Genomic DNA, 20,714 nt, shown 5'->3' on the forward strand with positions numbered 1-20,714 from the left:
AAGTTAGGAATGTGATGTTGTAATAAAACTTAGCATATCTAGCTTGGGATATTTATTCGACCCCCTAGGTTAAAGGTCAAGGTCACTGTAATTAAAAATAGAAAATTGGTTTCTGAACAATAACTAGAGTGAAGGAATGATGTATTGTAATTAAACTTGTCATATAGAATGTTTATGAAGAGACCTAGCTTGGAATGGCAATTGGACCCCTAGGTTTAAGGTCAATGTCATTGTTACTAAAATAGGGATTTTTTTTAAAGATAATGGTTAGAATTAAAGATAATTATATACTTTTGACAAGGCAATTTATTGTATTAATTATTGGAATGGTACACAGATGAAACATCATAAAATATAGGTCGAATTAAGCTTTAGGCCACTTATGGTCTAGCTGTTCAGCCAGTTGTTCAAAAATATTTTTTCGCATAATCAACTGAATCCAGAAATACAGAGCTAACGTTTCTTTTTTAAGAGAAATTTTCCGAATATTGTTTAACCCCGTAGGAGCCTATACACAGGTTTCGAGGTTCTTACATGAAGATCGTTTGGTAGTACATGCGCCCTTTTAGATATTAAAAACAGATTTCCCTGTCAAGTACAGACCCCGGACATGTCACAAGTCATGCCCTAATAGGTTTCAGCACAAAGTAGTGCTGATTTACGTTCGTGCAATTTCTACGGAGTGTTAGCCAAACATATGAATTTTGAGCGAAAAGTAGTCCAATGTACGGCGGCCAATGAGAAGTTATACAATGTACAGTAAACTGAGACAATATGGAAGGAGCTTACTATGGAACGCCTGGACTGTATTATGTGTAGAATGACTGATATACATGGTTAAATGTCATTCTATTGTCTCCGAGATACAATATGCTGGGTCAAAATCCCAATATATTGGGTGGAAATACAAATGCGCTCAGTTATTGAAGTTGTAATCGTTGTGTGCTGATTTCATTTTATTCAGTCAAGTCTATGTATTGTCGGGCTGCATTAGTCGTTCTGCTTTCAGTTCTTAAAACAAACAGGCATGTGGTAACACAATTATGTTGAGTTAAAAAGATATGTTGTAGTGGTGTGACAGTTATAATTCGTTAAAATAACATCTCATCTGGACATGAAAAAATAAACAGTTGAGTATCTTACTGTCTTATGTGTTTAGAATGACTGATATACACGGTTAAATGTCATTCTATTGTCTCCGAGATACAATATGCTGGGTCAAAATCCCAATATATTGGGTGGAAATACAAATGCGCTCAGTTATTGAAGTGTAATGTTGTGTGCTGATTTCATTTTATTCAGTCAAGTCAATGTATTGTCGGGTGCATTAGTCGTTCTGTTCAGTTCTTAAAACAAACAGGCATGTGGTAACACAATTATGTTGAGTTAAAAAGATATGTTGTAGGGTGTGACAGTTATAATGTTCGGTTAAAATAGCATCTCATCATGGTCAACCATGAAAATAAACAGTTGAGTGGTACTATCATTTTGTTTGGCTACGGCAGTGTATTATTGGGTGATACTTTAATAATTTTCAGTTGCAATGACATGCTGTTGGGTGCTTAATTCCTTCTGTTCAGTCGTGAAATAGAACTGTTGAATAGTACTATCATTATGTTCAGTTCAGATGATATACTGTTCGGTGCAGAGGTCATTCTGTTCAGTTCAGATGATGTACTGTTCGGTGCAGATGTCATTATGTTCAGTAAAGAACACAAAATGTTGTGTGATCCGTTATTATGTTCAGTTCAGATGATATACTGTTTGGTGCAGAAGTCATTATGTTCAGTAGTGAACACAAACTGTTGTGTGATACCGTCATTATGTTCAGTTCAGATGATATACTGTTCGGTGCAGAAATCATTATGTTCAGTTCAGATGATGTACTGTTCGGTACAGATGTCATTATGTTCAGTAGTGAACACAAACTGTTGTGTGATACCGTCATTATGTTCAGTTCAGATGATATACTGTTTGGTGCAGAAGTCATTATGTTCAGTAGTGAACACAAACTGTTGTGTGATACCGTCATTATGTTCAGTTCAGATGATATACTGTTCGGTGCAGAAGTCATTATGTTCAGTTCAGATGATGTACTGTTCGGTGCAGATGTCATTATGTTCAGTAGAGAACACAAAATTTTGTGTGATACCGTTATTATGTTCAGTTCAGATGATATACTGTTTGGTGCAGATGTCATTATGTTCAGTAGTGAACACAAACTGTTGTGTGATACCGTCATTATGTTCAGTTCAGATGATATACTGTTCGGTGCAGAGGTCATTATGTTCAGTTCAGATGATATACTGTTCGGTGCAGAGGTCATTATGTTCAGTTCAGATGATATACTGTTTGGTGCAGAAGTCATTATGTTCAGTAGTGAACACAAACTGTTGTGTGATACCGTCATTATGTTCAGTTCAGATTATATCCTGTTTGGTGCAAAGGTCATTATGTTCAGTAGTGAACACAAACTGTTGTGTGATACCGTCATTATGTTCAGTTCAGGTGATATACTGTTCGGTGCAGAAGTCATTATGTTCAGTAGTGAACACAAACCGTTGTGTGATACCGTCATTATGTTCAGTTCAGATGATATCCTGTTTGGTGCAGAAGTCATTATGTTCAGTAGTGAACACAAACTGTTGTGTGATACCGTCATTATGTTCAGTTCAGATGATATACTGTTCGGTGCAGAAGTCATTATGTTCAGTAGTGAACACAAACTGTGGTGTGATACCGCCATTATGTTCAGTTCAGATGATATACTGTTCGGTGCACAAGTCATTTGACAATGCGCTGAGTGGTCATACAATTATGTTGGGTTCATTCGGATATCTTCGCGTCCAAACGAGATGGCGGGCGGGAGCAACTAATTTTCATAGGTCACGTCGAGGCTAATGACCACTAAATTGCCAAAACAATTTGCTTCCCCGTAAATACCATCGGGAGCTTAAGAACGTTATTTCAATAAATTGGACAGATCGTATGGCATATTTAATACCCAATGGGTATTTTATCAAGTTAATTTATGACTATACTATACTGTTACAGTCATAATGGGCACAGTATATAAAACTTAAAATATGGGTAAGGGTAGCCTGTTCAAGTCACACAAGACCATCGTAAATAAAACTTAAAATATATGTGTTGGTAACTTTTTAGACTCACAATTAAGTGGACACATCAAACGAAATTTAAAATATGAAACATAATATACAAGTAAGGCAAACCTATTTGAGTCACACATGGCCACAGTTTATGGAACGTTTAAATATAAGTATGGAAACCCCATTTGAGACACACATGACCACAGTAAATGGAACATTATATATAAGTAAGTGTAGCCTAATAAAGTCAAGCATGGCCAAAGTATAAAGAAAATTCTATATAAGTAAGTGAAACCTATTTGAGTCACACATGGCCACAAGATATTAGACATACTGTTTAACTCAGGGAAATGTATTTGAGTCTAATTTTATTAGGCTACCCTTACTTATCTTACTTATATATAATGTTCCATATACTTTAGTCATGTGTGACTCAAATAGATTTCCCTTACTTAAACATAATGTTCCATATATTTTGGCCTAGTGTGACTCAATTAGGTTTCCCTAACTTATATAGAATGTTCTTCATAATGGGGGTATGTGTGACTTTATTGCGCTACCCTTACTTATATTTAATGTTCCATATACTGTGGCCATGTGTGACTCAAATAGGTTTACCTTACTTAAATATTATGTTCCATTTATTGTGGTTATGTGTGACTCAAATGGGTTACCAACACATATATTTTAAGTTGCATATGCTGTGGCCATATGTGACTTTAATAGGCTACCCTTACTTATATGCTCCATATACTGTGGCCATGTGTGACTCAAATAGGGTTCCCTTACTTGTATATGATGTTTTATATTTTAAATTTCGTTTGCTGTGTCCATTTGTGACTCTTATAGGTTACCAAACAGATACATTTTAAGTTTTATTTACGGTGGTCATGTGTGACTTTAACAGGCTACCCTTACCCATATTTTAAGTTTTATATACTGTACCTATTATGACTGTAACAGTAAAGCATAGTCATGAATTAACTAAATAAAATACCGATTGGGTATTTAAAAGTCCAATTTATGAAAATAACGTTCTTAAGCCCCCCGATGATATTTACAGGGAAGAAAATTGTTTTGGCAATTTAGTGGTCATTAGCCTCGACGTGACCTATGGAAATTAGTCGCTCCCATCTTGTTGCCCGAAAATATCCGAATGAACCCACTATTGAACATAATGACCTCTGCACCGAACAGTAAATCATTTGAACTGAACATAATGATAGTACCAAAAAACAACTGAACATAACGACCTTTGCACCGAACAATACATTGGCTTGACTGAAGAAGATGATATCAGCACACAAGATAATGATAGTACCATTTAAGATAATGATTGTATCATTTAACAGTTCTATTTCACGACTGAACAGAAGGAATAAAGCACCCAACAGCATATCATTGCAACTGAAAATAATAAAAGTATCACCCAAAAATACACTGCCTAAGCCAAACAAAATGATAGTACCACTCAACTGTTTATTTTCATGGTTGAACATGATGAGAAGAGCACCAAACAGCATATTATTATAACCGAACACAATAACTGCAACACCCTACAACATATCTTTTTAACTCAACATAATTGTGTTACTACATGCCTGTTTGTTTTAAGAACTGAACATAACGACTTATGCACCCGACAATTCATTGACTTGACTGAATAAAATACAGTCAGCACACAACATAGCACTTCAATAACTGAGCACATTAGGATTTCCACCCAGCATTTTGTATCTCGGACTCAACAGAAAGACATTTAACCAGGTATATCATTCATTCTTAACATAAGACAGTCCAGGCGTTCCATAGCTTACGCACCCTAGAACACTTTCCTCGTCGTCCCTTCCTACATTGTATGGCCACTCGGCTGAACGACAGACAATGGCTGACAAACTGCCATTACAAAAACTCATCTCTTAGAACTTTGTGCTAATGTGAGCTTAAATTGGAAAGAATTTGAAAAAATGAAAATTATTGCGCATTTGGGGGTCAATGCGCCTCAAACAATGTTTATTAAAAGTCATTTTGAAACACACATTAAGTTAGATGGCAGAACATTTTGTAGTGATTGTGTCATTTCTTTCAATGTTTACATTTTTCAGTAGGAAAATGTAGTAACCATGTTGTTTTGATGGCTCAGCTTTATACGAAAGACAAATGTCATGGTGTACATGCATTTATAGTTCAGATCAGAAGTGAACAGGATCATACACCTTTGCCAGGTAATGTGTGTATGTGGGGAGGGGGGGGGGGCGGGGAGAGGCGGGTAACAATAACGTTCATGTATTTTAACATAGTCTGTAGAACTGTAGAATATCATCCTCGATCAAAATATTCTGGTCTGTATTCAATTCTTTCAGTGTCAGTTAACTAATATAACTAGACAGGAATCATTTTAACAGAGTTGTTCACGATTTTTAATATCAAAAATTGTCTAAATAGAAAATTCCTAATAAAAAACATTAAATTAAATTGTAATTTCTTCTGCTTTAAATGATTTTGATTTGAATGAACAAGTTGTATTAGTATGTAATTTATAATGACTAGTTACTGTTCTACACTAGGAGTGACAGTAGGTGACATTGGGAACAAACTTGGATATAATGCTATGGACAATGGATTCCTGAGATTTGACAATGTTCGCATTCCTAGAGCTAACTTACTGGCACGATATTCCAAGGTAATATAAAACTATATTAGAATAATAGAAAACATTCAAGTAAACTATAGATAAAGTCAGTACGTAAATCATTTAGTAATTAGTCAGGTAAATGAAAGTCAGTAGTTTTCATAAGTGTTTATTGACACTTAATCTTAGCTAAACCCCAATGTGATTATAGACTTTCCCACCAGAATATTCGATCAGTCCAGCTTTTGTATCAATTTCTCAATTTGCTCAATTTCTAGCTTGAACCAGAGCACAAAGTGCTCAAGGTGAGATATTTGTATAGCTACAGTCAGGTTGTCGCTGCCGTTGCAATAAATAAACTTAACTTGACATTGACCTTAATTTGACCTTGACTTTAAATATATACAGTAAAGATCAGTTTATATATCGTTTCATTGGGATAACATAAGGATAAACCATTACGATCGTGTCAGCTCTGTCTATATATAAATAAGTTACATGATGTCGGATTGCTGGAACAATACGACATTGACTAAAACGTACCCGTCATGTCACAGTATTACGAGATTTTCCTCTTCAATTTCAAGAACTGCGCAGATCTAAATAGACTTTTGTCTACGTAGAAATTTGATTTTAAAAGTATGCACTACACTGACTATTCCTTGGCAGCCATTTTACGCGCTTGTATTTGCTGATATGAATTATTTCGCTTTTCATTTTTTGTCACCTTTCGATGTCGGGCAAGTAAGAAAGAACGTTTTAAACTTATGTCATGGGTTTTATATGTGTATTATTGTAAAAACGTATAATTTTAAACATCTTTGATTCAGTAAAAATATACAACTGCACATCGTCTTTCATTTGACATTACCTCAAATACACTAGACACTTCTGCATTATTGCAAAGCTTATTTGTATAGAAACAAAAAATGAGTCATTAGCATTCACAAATATAATTTTTGTCAAAAATTTCTGCAGTACTGTAGATATAAAACGTTCTATGTTTAAATGAACAAAGACAGCAGAGTTATCTAGATCTATAACAAAGTATTTGAGTAGGATAAGTGGTAATAGTTAAACATAAACAAATAGATTGGAGTATAACAGTCAGTCTGATATAGCTGTTTTTCCACTTTAAAGGGACTCCACTGAGGTTTTTTGACATGATGAGACTGAAAATATTTTTTCCAGATAAATGTACCATTCGATGTAGGTTAGACCACTAATCTTTGTGCAAAATTTCAGATCATTCGCGCACTTCGTTTTTCCAGAATCATTATTCAAATTGTAAAAAAAGTACTCAAAATGAAAAGCGTTTAAACGCTTTTCACTCAAATCGGGCTAAGAAAAACATAAAAATACAATTTTCAACTTTTTTTAAAGTATATTTCTTGACAATCTTTGCGTATATTTCTGTTTAAAGTGCCACAGCTCATTTATGTAAGAAATTCAAATGTTACTATTTAGGCTTTTAAACCTCAGTGGAGTCCATTTTATTAATAACAATTAATAATTTAATTTAATAATTAATTAAAAAAAAATATTTTTAAAATGTTTCATCATAATAATAAAGCTTCCTCTCTTTTACCAATATAAATCAAACATGTATATTTGTACAGGTGGAAAAAGATGGTACATATATACCTTCAAAAAACCCGAGACTGGCATATGGTACCATGGTACTTGTACGTGCATTTATCGTGGGCTTATGCTCTAAGGGACTAGCTCAAGCGTGTGTTATAGCAACCAGGTACAGTGCTGTGAGGAGACAAACAGAAATAAGACCAGGGTATGAATCTAGCTTAGCCAGCCTTTTTGAGTGTTTTAGTTCCTCTGAATTTTCCACAGAAAATCTTTCTATATACAATATTCTATACCGGTCATTTGCTCAGAGAATGTTCTTACGTATATTATATCGTATATTACGTATATAATATCATAGGATGCATGTTTATACAAACCACTGACTAACATTTGATGTGTTTTTTATGTGTGTGTTTTATGCCATAGCCATAAAATGGGAGTAGAGATAATATAAAATGATAACATGTTCATGTGTGTTCATCTATGATAACATCTGCATGTATGATGAAATTTTAAAACAAATGAACGTCACTTCAGAGGATTGAACTACCAGATCAAGGGTCCTAGGTCAATGTCACTACAGAGGATTGATTAACAGGACTAAGGCCTTTAGGACAATGTCACATCAGAGGATTACACTACAAGACCCAGGGCCCTATGTCAATGTCACTTCAGAGGATTAAACTATACGACCAAGGCCCCTAGGTCAATGTCTGATCAAAGGATTTAACTACAAGACCGAGGCCTCTAGGTCAATGTCGCAGCAGAGGATTGTTTAACAAATCCGGGGCATTTAGGTTAATGTCACAAGGATTGAACTACATTGCCAAGGCCCCTAGGTCAATGTCACATCAGAGGATTAAACTACAAGACCAAGGGCCCTAGGTCAATGTTGCATCAAATGATTAAACGACAAGACCAAGACTCTTAGTTCCATGTCACGTCAGAGCATTGATTTACAAGACCAATGCATTAAGGTCAATGTTACAACAAGGATTTATATGCAAGACCAAGGCCCCTAAGTCATTGTCACATCAGAGGATTAAACGACAAGACCAAGGCCCTTAGGTCAATGTCACGTCAGAGGATTGATTTACAAGACCAATGCCCCTAAGTCATTGTTACATCAGAGGATTAAACTACAAGACCAAGGCCCCTAGACACAATTATAAACTTTCTGGCTACTTTGTTGAAAACAATTGACAGCATCTAAAATGGACTTGAAGATCATTGTTTCAACTCGGCTTATGATCTAAATAAAGCATATTCTAGAGGACTTACTATAATACATCAGTAAAGTCTATCCTCAGTATACATGTATAAGATATCAGAAAAGCCTGGATTTAAACTTAATCTGATTTAAATTATATTATAAATAAGGCTCTGTCTTTATGTTAAATAACAATTTCTGATATGATAGTATATTCTTTTTTCAGACTTAATTCTCTAAATTACTAGTTATTAATTCATTTGAAGTTAAAAACATATTTGAGATCCAATACAGTTATGAGAATGAGTTCTACATTATGTTCTAACTTTCATTTCAGAGGTGAGGAGCCCCAGGTGATAGATTACCAGACACAACAAGAGAAATTGTTCCCCTTGTTAGCTTCAACATATGCCTTATATTTCACTGGAGATGTTATGTTAATGGAGTACATGAGAATTAATGCTGACATGGAGAAAGGAATCTTTGACGAAATGGCAGCAGTTAATATTTCAAATATTTTTTATTTTTTCATAGATAAAGATAAAAAGATAAAAGATGGAATATGGTCTAGAATGTTTAAAGAAATTACTAATTATAATACTGTGTTTGGCAAGTAATCATATAAAAGTTTAACACAAGGTGATGTTTATACATGTACAACATTTAAACATTGCAAGTCATATTCTGAGTTAAAAAAAATATCATGAATATTACACTGCACATGCAATTGCTCTCCTAGAATGAAAATTAATTAATGAGTTTGAAGCAGCCATATAAACATCATGAATGGCAAGTATAATAATATATACAAGCTAAATATTATGTTGGTACATTAAAACTTTAATTATTCGATCAACTTGACACTTGAGTTGTTAAAGTTGTATGGCTCTAGATTCATGCTAATTTTCTTTAAAAGAAATAAAATTTATTTAAAAAGTGAACTAAATGTGAACAAAGAAAATAATTTAAACATTACAAAAGGCACTTACAATATACGAAAATTACCAAAAAGGTACTGTCATTAGACAAGAGGCGTTATTTCGATAGGTACTGTTATTAGACAAGAGGCGTTATCTCGATAGGTACTGTTATTAGACAAGATGCGTAATCATGATAGGTACTGTTATTAGACAAGATGCGTAATCATGATAGGTACTGTTATTAGACAAGATGCGTAATCATTATAGGTACTGTTATTAGACAAGATGCGTAATCATGATAGGTTTTGTTATAAGACAAGATGCGTAATCATGATAGGTACTGTTATTGGACAAGATGCGTAATCATGATAGGTACTGTTATTAGACAAGATGCGTAATCATGATATGTACTGTTATTAGACAAGATGCGTAATCATGATAGGTACTGTTATTAGACAAGATGCGTAATCATGATAGGTACTATTATTAGACAAGAGGCGTTATCTTGATAGGTACTGTTATTAGCGAAGAGGCGTAATCATGATAGGTACTGTTATTAGACAAGATGCGTAATCATGATAGGCACTGTTATTAGACAAGAGGCGTAATCATGATAGGTGCTGTTATTAGATAAGAGGCGTTATCATATGAAAGCAATGTTTTTAGAAGTTATCCGCATTTTATTTATGAAATTTTGTTATTAACAGATGAACGTTAACACTGCATGCTGTGCTCTTGCTTTTTGTAATTGCCATACTTCATAATAATGATATTAGAATTAAAATTTGAGGTAGATGCAGGCTGGACCCTGGCTCTACACTGATGCTGACAGCTAATCACATTCGGTTCCAGCAGGTTATGGGATGTTAATACCTTGGCTTGTAGAATACTTGTTTGCTGCTTAATAAAAATCTTACTAAATTACAGAAATTGAAAATAATATAATAAGCAAATTTCTATGGGTGGTGCATGGCTAAAACTGCTAAACTGATGTTGATTATTGCATAAGAGAATCTTTTATTTTGTTTTCTTCAGCGTAATCACAGGCACTGTAATAATTCATTAAAATTCTGTTTTGATATGACCATGACTTGACCATCATAAAAACAAGACAGTAGAGATTTGAGAAATAGTGTATACCTCTATGACCATTCATAATATCCTTCATAATATGTAAAATTTCCCAAACTTTCAGCTTCATGCTCTTGCTGCTGGGCTGAAGGCATTTTCAGCAGAAACAACCAGTAATGGTGTAGACAAACTACGTATGTCATGTGGTGGTCATGGTTACACACATGCCAGTGGGATCCCTAAGATTTGGGCATATGTAACTCCTGCTTGTACATACGAGGGAGAGAATACTGTAATGTATCTACAGTGTGCAAGGTACACAGATAATAATTCAACTTGTTTGAATATGTAATTTTAATTATTTAATAGTGACTGGGGGGATCAAATACTATCCTCTTGTCATCTAAAGTCTAAACGTTTCAATCATGCATGTTCTGCAAACATGTGCAATTTACCGCCTCCGTGGTCGAGGGGTTAGAGTCGATGACTTCTAATCCAGTTACCTCTCTGGCGTGGGTTCGATCCCCGGGAGATGCTTTGGTAGTTTAGCGCGGAGGAAGGTTGTCTAGTACTGATGTAACTCTCCAGGAACGATGGTTAGGATACTACTCGCCTATATGACTGAAATACTGTGTGGAAAAGGCGTAAAATGAAACAACCAAACAAACATGTGCAATTTATGTTTTTATATGACAATAGCATATATGTTAACCGAGGACTTCTTACAACAACCAAGCTGGGAAGTTACTACATTATGCTTGCAGTAGGGGTTAAAATTCAAGCATACAAAATATTCATTATGAAAATTTGTTTATTTAATTATAACAAAGTTCATTTTCTGCTTAAAACTTCTACCATTTTTACTTGAATCACATGAACTTTTTATGAAACTATGGTATGATAAAATATTTTTCTAGTTATTTTGTATCAGATATTTAGTAAAACAGTATGCCCAGGCGGCCAGTGGACAGACACTTGTAGGATTTATGTCTTACCTCAACAATCCAGTGAAACAGAGAAGTTCCCTCAATGATTCCCTCAACATGGTTGATTTGATTGATGCATATGAACACACAGCAGCCAGGTAATAACGATTTATAAGGGTATTTACATGTACTCTGTTTATGTAAGAAAAGTTTTTTTTTCGAATTAAAGATACTGGACATCACTTTATATGCTAAATTATCATTTACATTAAAAATTGTTAAAATCAAAGGAGACATATAAAAATGTGAAAAATGTGAATTTGAGGACTTAAATACCGGTAAGTAAAAAACTGTTATTTAACTTTAAGGTTAATCAAGACTATAGCTGAGAGAATGCAGTCTTTAATAGAAGGTGGGATGTCTGTAGAGGAAGCTAGGAACCTGTGTGGAGTACCAATGGTGTCAGCTGCAAAGGTTTGTGCATTGTGTTAGAATTGTTCATGATGTGTTGACGTACAGTACAAGCTCTGTATTGCACCACCCTTTGACATACAGTACAAGATCTGTATAGCTACACACTTTGACATACAGTACAAGCTCTGTAGAGCACCAACCTTTGACATACAGTACAAGCTCTGTAGAGCACCACCTCTTGACATACAGTACAAGCACTTAAGAGCACCACCCTTTGACATACAGTACAAGCTCTGTAGAGAACCACCCTTTGACATACAGTCCAAGCTCTGTATAGCACCACCCTTTAACATACAGTACAAGTTCTGTAGATTCCCACCCTTTGACATACAGAACAATCTCTGTATAACACCACGCTTAGACATACAGTACAATCCCTGTATAGCATCACCCTTTGACAAACAGTACAAGCTCTGTAGAGCACCACACTTTGACATACAGTACAAGTTCTGTAAAGCACCACACTTTGACATACAGTACAATCTCTGTAGAACACCACGCTTTGACATACAGTACAATCTCTATATAGCACCACCCTTCGACAAACAGTTCAAGCTCTGTAGAGCACCACACTTTGACAAACAGAACAAGCTCTATAGAGCACCACACCTTGACATACAGTTCAATCTCTGTAGAGAACCACACTGACAAACAGTACAAGCTCTGTAGAGAACCACTCTTTGACATACAGTACAATCTCTGTAGAGCACCACCCTTTGACGTACAGTACAAACTCTTTATAGCACCACCCTTTGACATACAGTACAATCTCTGTAGAGCATCACCCTTTGACATACAGTGCAAGCTCTGTAGAACAGCACACTTTGACCTACAGTACAAGCTCTGTAGAGTAGCACCCTTTGACATACAGTACAATCTCTGTAGAGCAGCTCCCTTTGACATACAGTACAATCTCTGTATAGCACCACCCTTTGACATACAGTACAAGCTCTGTAGAGCACCACCCTTTGACATACAGTACAAGCTCAGTAGAGAACCACCCTTTGATAAACAGTACAATCTCTGTATAGCACCACCCTTTGACGTACAGTATAAGCTCTGTATAACACCACCTTTTGACATACAGTACCAGCATTGTAGAGCACCACCCTTTGACATACAGTACAAGCTCTGTGGGACCCCACCCTTTGACATACAGTACAAGCTCTGTAGAGCACCACCCTTTGACATACAGTACAAGCTCTGTTGAGCACCACCCTTTGACATACAGTACAAGCTCTGTAAGCAGCACCCTTTGACATACAGTACAAGCTCTGAAAGCACCACCCTTTGACAAACAGTACAAGCTGTGTAGAGCACCATCCTTTGACATACAGTACAAGCTCTGTAGAGAACCACTCTTTGACATACAGTACAAGCTACGTAGAGCACCACCCTTTTACAAACAGTACAAGCTCTGTAGAATCCCACCCTTTGACATACAGTACAAGCTCGGTAGAGAACAACCCTTTGACATACAGTACAAGCTCTGTAGAGCACCACCCTTTGACATACAGTACAAGCTCTGTAGAGCACTACACTTTGACAAACAGTACAAGCTCTGTAGATTCCCACCCTTTGACATACAGTACAAGCTCTGTAGAGCACCACCCTTTGACATACAGTACAAGATATGTAGGGCACCTCCCTTTGGTATACAGTACAAGCTCTGTAGAGCCCCACCCATTGACAAATAGTACAAGCTCTTTAGAGAACCACCCTTGGACATACAGTACAAGCTCTGTAGAGCACCATTCTTTGACATACAGTACAAGCTCTGTAGAGCACCATCCTTTGACAAACATAACAAGCTCTGTAGAGCACCACCCTTGACATATAGTACAAGCTGTGTAGAGCACCCCCCTTTGACATACAGGACAACTTCTGTATAACACCACCCTTTGACATACAGTTCAAGCTGTGTAAAGCAGCACACTTTGACAAACAGTACAAGCTCTGTAGAGCACTACCCTTTGACATACAGTACAAGGTCTGTAGAGCACCACCCTTTGGCATACAGTACAAGCTCTGTAGAGCTTGGTAAAGCATCACCCTTTGACATACAGTACAAGTTCTGTATAACACCACACTTTGACATACAGTACAAGCTCTGTAGAGCATCACCATTTGACATACAGTACAAACTCTTTAGAGAACCATCCTTAAATATACAGTACAAGCTGTGTAGAGCACCACCCTTTGACATACAGTACAAGCTGTGTAGAGCACAACCCTTTGACGTACAGTACAAGCTCTGTAGAGCACCACCCTTTGACATACAGTACAAGTTCTGTATAACATCACCCTTTGACATACAGTACAAGCTCTGTAGAGCATCACCCTTTGACATACAGTACAAGGTCTGTAGAGAACCATCCTTTGATATACAGTACAGTATTGTGAAGTTTTCCTTTGGGAATAATTGATAGTGTTCAGAGGTTATTGCTGTACAGAGGGTATTTTTCTGAAGTGATTGCACTGTATATATATTGTTTCCTATACAAGTATTTAGTACCTTTGTAACTAATACAAATTTCATTTCCTTTATTAAGTGAGTTATTACAAATACAAATTATTATATTATATGAACATTTATACATACAGTCATGTTTCATTGGTTGTTTCATAGGATAAATCAATTTTTTGGTACTATTATACATGTATTTACTTACATGTTGACTTATAAGGCAAATCAAAGAGCCATATTATACTCATCTTGAGTTGTATTATATAATGGTCAATATTTCTGACCCAATACAAAAGTCTCCAAATCTGCTAAAATCTTTCTAAATTTTCATGAAAATGAAAACCATTATTTGTCCAGCTGTCAAGTTGAACTTTTATAGTGATTATGTTCAAACTGTCTTTGTTAAAAAAATGTTTGTTAAATAATTGTATTATATATAATAGATGCACTGCCAGACTTACGTGGTAAAGCAGTTTAGTTATATCGTGAATCGCCTGGACATTGACCGGTCTGTTGCTGGAGCACTGGAGACATTGTGCAAGATGTATGCTGTATATGGTATCAATCAGAGACTAGGGGATTTCATGCAGGTAAATCATTAATGAAGGATATTGTAAATAATGACATTGTAACCACATATTTGATGACTAGCTGATTTGTCTGTAAACACTTCAATTACGCCTGGTAAACACAAACCTGGCAAATCTCTCTCGGAGGTTATAACATCTCTCTATTGGTACTTGCCTGCTAGTGCATGTTACCAAATTAAAATGTTAAGAAAGGTACAGAATTGGCTTATTATTTTTATGTAAATTCTGCATCGAATATCGGAAATAACATATAGATTTGATTAAACATGCCAGGAAAGGTAAAGATGATTTTTATTGTTAAAATTTAGTTGTGGCGGCGTTTCCCATTTAGCAAATTTAACGTCGAGATAGACTCTTTTATGTAAAATATAATCCTATTTCACATTTTTTCATTTAAACAGCAATGTAGATTAAAGACGAATAAGTTTCGAGTAGATGTCACGTCTAGAATACAATTGAAACTTTGATCAGAGCCAAAACATAGTTGTTAACGATTTCTTTTTTTTGTCATTTATTCTTATTTATAGTTATGGGCTATATGTTAGTAGCTCACATCAGCACATCATGAGCTAAATGATACCCAGGCTCGGCACTCGGCTTGTATCGTCTGTCGCTAATAATTAACTAAACTAAACCCGTACATCAATAGTAATGAAACTATAGGAATGATCCTTAGATGATCACCTCCGAAACTGCTTAAATGGATCCGGTCTGCTGAACAAGATGGCCGCCAGAGCTAAAAATAGAAAAAACCTTTAAACGGCATCTCTTCCTTAACTGTTTGGTAGACTTTTGGTCCATCCGCCATTTCAGACACTGAGAGTACGGGCCCCGGACATGTCACCAGTCATGCCCTAAGATTATAATATTATCTAAAGTGGTGAGTCTGACTACCTCCTACACGCCTATACCGTAAATATAGAGAATGACTTCCGCCTTCACGCCTTTACAGTAGCTATAGAGCATGACTTCCTCCTTTACTCCTTTACAGTAGCTATAGAGCATGACTTCCTCCTCCACTCCTTTACACTAACTATAGAGAAAGACTACCTACTTCACTCCTTTACAGTAACTATAGAGAATGACTTCCTCTTTCACTCCTTTACAGTAACTATAGAGCATGACTTCCTCCTTCACTCCTTTACAGTAACTATAGAGAATGACTACCTCCTTCACTCCTTTACAGTAACTATAGAGAATTACTACCTCCTTCACGCCTATACCGTAACTATAGAGAATGACTTCCTCCTTCACGCCTTTACAGTAACTATAGAGCATGACTACCTCATTCACGGCTATACAGTACCCATAGAGAATTACTTTCTCCTTCACGCCTATACAGTAACTATAGAGCATGACTTTCTCCTTCACGCCTATACAGTAACTACAGAGCATGATACTTACCTTCGCTATAACACCTCCTAATACAGTAACTATAGAGCACGACTACCTCCTTCACGCCTATACAGTAACTATAGAGCACGACTACCTCCTCCATGCCTATACAGTAACTATAGAGCATGACTTCCTCCTTCACGCCTATACAGTAACTATAGAGCATGACTACCTCCTTCACGCCTATACAGTACCTATAGAGCACGACTTCCTCCTTCACGCCTATACAGTAACTATAGAGCATGACTACCTCCTTCACGCCTATACAGTAACTATAGAGCACGACTACCTCCTTCATGCCTATACAGTAGCTATAGAGCACGACTACCTCCTCCATGCCTATACAGTAGCTATAGAGCACGACTTCGTCCTTCATGCCTATACAGTAGCTATAGAGCACGACTACCTCCTCCATGCCTATACAGTAGCTATAGAGCACGACTACCTCCTCCATGCCTATACAGTAGCTATAGACCCGGGAACTCCCTCCTCCATGCCTATAAAAGAAACCCTATAGAGCATGATTTTTTCTCCACCCACGCCTTTTCCCAAGTAACTTTTAGAGCAGGGCCCTTCCTTCTTTCACGCCTTTTACATTTAAACTATAAAACAGGGGGACTACTTCCTTCACGCCTTTACAGAAATCTATCCCCGGAAATAAACTTCCCCCCCTTAAACGCCTTTACAGTAAAAAATAGAGCAGGGACAAACCTCCTTAAAACCAAAAAAAAACCGGGTATTACAAATTTTTGTTTCCCAAACTTTTTTTTTTTAAAAACTTTTAAAAAATTTTCTGTTTTTTTCCTTTTTCCGGGGATCTAGGGGTTAAAACATCCCCCTTTTGTAATTTTAGGGATTTTTCAAAAAAGGGAAACCCCTTACAAAGTTTTAAATTTTAAAAATACTTTCATTTTCACTCTTTTTACATGAAACCCCAAAGCAAACATACCTATATGGGGGCCGGGTTTAATCGGCTAAAATGATAAATACTGTGTGGGCCCCAAACCATTTTATGGGAAACCGAGGGTCTATCCGATTTTGACATATTTCACTTATATAGGGGGAAACTCGGTCCAAATTTTATTTTTCTTTTTGGCCCATGATTTAAGTTTTTTTCAGGGTTTTAATTTTTTTTGCTTTAACAGGACCAAAAAACCGGGGAAAAAAATTTCCAAATTTTTAAAACGCTTTTTTAACCCAAATTGAACGGATATTTATCGAATTTTTGCCCCAAGGGAAATGGGTTTAACCTAGGGCCACCGTAAAAACCGGGCAGGGTTTACTTTTTGGCAAAAAAACTCAAAAAAAGGGGAAAAAATTCGAATATTTAAAAAAACCCCGGGGGGTAATTTTAGCATTTTCTAATCCCTTTTTTGATAAAAAAATCATTAACATAATTTGTTTAACTGGTTGATGTTTATTAAAATTTTTTGGAAAAATAAATAAAAAATATTTTGGGACAAAAAATGGTTTTGGGTTTTTTATATCTTTAAAATTTTCCCGCGTCAACGTTAAATTGGTTGGTAATTAAATTTTTTTAAAAAAACCTTTTAAGGACCTTACAACTTTTTTGACATAAATAAGAAATAATTTGTTTTTAAATTTAAGCAAAAACTTTGCCACTTTTTTTTTGTTTATTTTGAAAGTTTTTTTCCTTTAAAAATTAATATTTTTGTATTTTTAAACCCACAAAAGGATTTTTCCGCTTTTTTTCCCCTATTGGGGAAAAAAATTTTCCTTGGGACAACAGACAAAAATTAGGGGGAACACGGGTTAAATCGGGTATTGGTGTCGTGTAAAATTTAAAAAATTTAAAATTTGGTGGTGGCCAACTAAATTTTCCTGAGGATTTTTAAATTTACCAGTTAAAAAAGCATTAAAGAACTGGATTTGGGTTTTGGGGGAACGGGGGTTTACAAAAAAACCTTTTTGTTTCAATGGTTTTGGAAATTTTAAATTTTTCTTTAGTTAAAAAGGATGTTAATTTTATCTTTTCACAAAAAGGGAAATTTATTATTTTTTTTTGAAAACAAGTTTTTTGCAAAAATTTTTTTTATGTCACAAAAAATTTTTCCCAACACTAGTTTTCGGGTCGGGTTCATACTGTTTTTAAAAAAAGTTTTTTGGGCCCTGTCATTATTTGGTGTTTTTGTTTTAACACAAAAGACATATAATTATTACTTTAGTGTAAAAATGTAGACTTTAAATTATTTAATAACTTTTAAATTTTGGGTTAATTTTTTAAAAAAGAGAATTTTCTTTTTTGTTTTCATTTTTAAAATAAAAAAATTATTTCACTGGGGGAAAACACCAGTTTGCAATTTTTAATTTTTCCATAATTGGCCCATTCCCAAACGAAAAAAAATTTAAAATACCGGTTTTTCACAAATTTAAAAATTTTTCCAAACCCCTTATAAGGGTTAAAAAAAAAAATTTTTCCTTTTTTTTCATGTTTTTTTCTGTTTTTTAAAGATTTTTACTTTTTTGCAGTTTGGGCGGGCCTAAACGTCGCGCATTCTCCTTTTTTAAAACCCTTTAAAATCTTTGATTTACTCATAAATTTTTTTGAAAAAATAAACCTTTTAAAAACCCTTTCCAAATTTTTGTTAAAACTTTTAACATGAAAAATGTTTTAAACATCACTTTCTTTTTTAAAAGAAAGAACTTTTACGTATGACCCCCTTTTTTTTTGGGGGCCTGTTTTTTCCATTTAGTTAATTTTTTTTAATTTTGCATTAAAGATATGGGTCCGGCAAACAGTAAAAAATAAATTATATTAAAATTTTCCCAGTAGGGGTTTTTATCAAAATATTATTTTTATCACAGTAAAAAAACGGAAAAAAAGCATAAAAATAAAGGCCCTTTTATTACATTTCCAAATTTCCCACCCCTTTTAAAAATTTTATGTTTTAAAAATGTTTTTTTGAAAAACTTTTGGGAAATGTTTTTTAGGAAAAAAAATTTTCATAAAATTTTCGGGTTTCCACATACCGACATTTGAAAGGGAGGTATCAAAAAAAGCGATTTTCCCAAAAAAAGTTCTTTTGAAACACTGCATTGTAAAATCAGTTGGCATTTTCAGTTCAACGGGTTTTGGCAAAAAAGGGGAAAGAGACGTTTTTGGGGAAAAGAAAAACTTTGGGCCAAAAGGGAGTGCAAAAGTTTAATTTTTTTTTATTTTTATTTAAAAATTTTTTTGGATAACCAAAAACAATTTAAATTTTTACAGACCCGAAGGGAAAACCTTTTCAATTTTTACTTAAATTTGATTAAAAAAAGAAAAAATTTTATTCCCCTATGTTCTCAAAACCCCTGCATAAAAAAAGGAAAATTTTATAAAAAAAAATAAAAAAAACCCAAAAAATTTTTTTATTGCCTTTAAATTAAAAAGTTTTTGGGGTTTAAATGCGAAGGGAAATTAAAATCAGGAGGGTGCCCTATTGATTTTAATGATTTTTATTCAAATATCAAAGTGATTTATAATGCAAATGAAAAACAAATTTTTGGGTATAAATTTTTTTGATTAAAAAAAAACAACAGATAAAAAAACTTTTCCTTTTCCTAGGTTTTTAAAGGACCAAATGCGTCGATTTTTTTTCCATACTCATTTTTTAGCGCCTCACCCTTTTTAAAACTAATGTCCCAAAAATCTGTAAAAAGGGTTTTGGGCAAAATGTTTAAATACCCGTGATTTTATTTGGGATAAAAACCCCCACTTTAGGGTTTCCCTTTTGTTTTAAAAAGAGGAAAAACAGGTTTTTGTTAGAATATTTTTATTAAAATTTTTGGGTTTAAAATTAATATTTTTTATGAGTTAAAACCTTTAAAATTGAAAAATGTTTTAAATTTATTAAAAAAAAAATAAATTTTAGTTTTGGAAAAACTTGGGAAAGTTTTGGAGAAGTAATATTTAATTTAAATAAAATTCCCAAAAAAATTTTAAGGGGGTATATATAGTCTACCCCCTACATTTTCTATAAAATTCTGCCAGGGAAAAAAAATAGTTAAAAGGGTTTTTTTTTCTTTTTAATTTTTACTTTCAGAAAACAGTCATGAAAAAATTAAAAAAAAGTTTCCCGCAGCTGGGAAATTTGAATTTAAAATTTTAGGAAAAAGTTTCGGAAAATGGGATGTACAGGGGGACGGGGCCCTAAAAAAAAAGACAAAAAAACCCCAATTGAAGGTGTCCCCAAAAGGGGAAAAACCCACTGAATAGAACTTTTAAATAAAAATTTATAGCGAAAAATTTTAAAAAAAAGATGGCTCTTTAAAAATTTTTGGGAAATAATGAAAAAGGGCTTGGGATCAAATTTTAGCCTTTAAAAGTTCAAACAT

At 34.6% G+C, this 20,714-nt stretch overlaps 1 protein-coding gene across 1 annotated transcript in view; it reads left to right on the plus strand.

Annotated features, from left to right (window-relative positions):
• Positions 1–15,451, plus strand: part of LOC132722212 (peroxisomal acyl-coenzyme A oxidase 1-like) — a 29,757-nt gene extending 14,306 nt beyond the window's left edge. Inside the window, exons 6-14 of the mRNA XM_060706661.1 lie at positions 5,216–5,335; positions 5,678–5,793; positions 7,362–7,531; positions 8,874–9,036; positions 10,652–10,842; positions 11,459–11,611; positions 11,822–11,927; positions 14,838–14,984; positions 15,386–15,451. Of these exons, the coding sequence (XP_060562644.1) occupies positions 5,216–5,335; positions 5,678–5,793; positions 7,362–7,531; positions 8,874–9,036; positions 10,652–10,842; positions 11,459–11,611; positions 11,822–11,927; positions 14,838–14,984; positions 15,386–15,451 (1,232 nt within the window). The remainder of the gene's footprint in view (positions 1–5,215; positions 5,336–5,677; positions 5,794–7,361; positions 7,532–8,873; positions 9,037–10,651; positions 10,843–11,458; positions 11,612–11,821; positions 11,928–14,837; positions 14,985–15,385) is intronic.
• The last annotated feature ends 5,263 nt before the right edge of the window (positions 15,452–20,714 follow it).

Source organism: Ruditapes philippinarum, unplaced genomic scaffold, assembly GCF_026571515.1.
Source record: "Ruditapes philippinarum isolate M1 unplaced genomic scaffold, ASM2657151v2 ctg10633_1_1_1_1, whole genome shotgun sequence".
In the NCBI taxonomy this organism is placed as follows: Eukaryota; Metazoa; Mollusca; class Bivalvia; order Venerida; family Veneridae; genus Ruditapes; species Ruditapes philippinarum.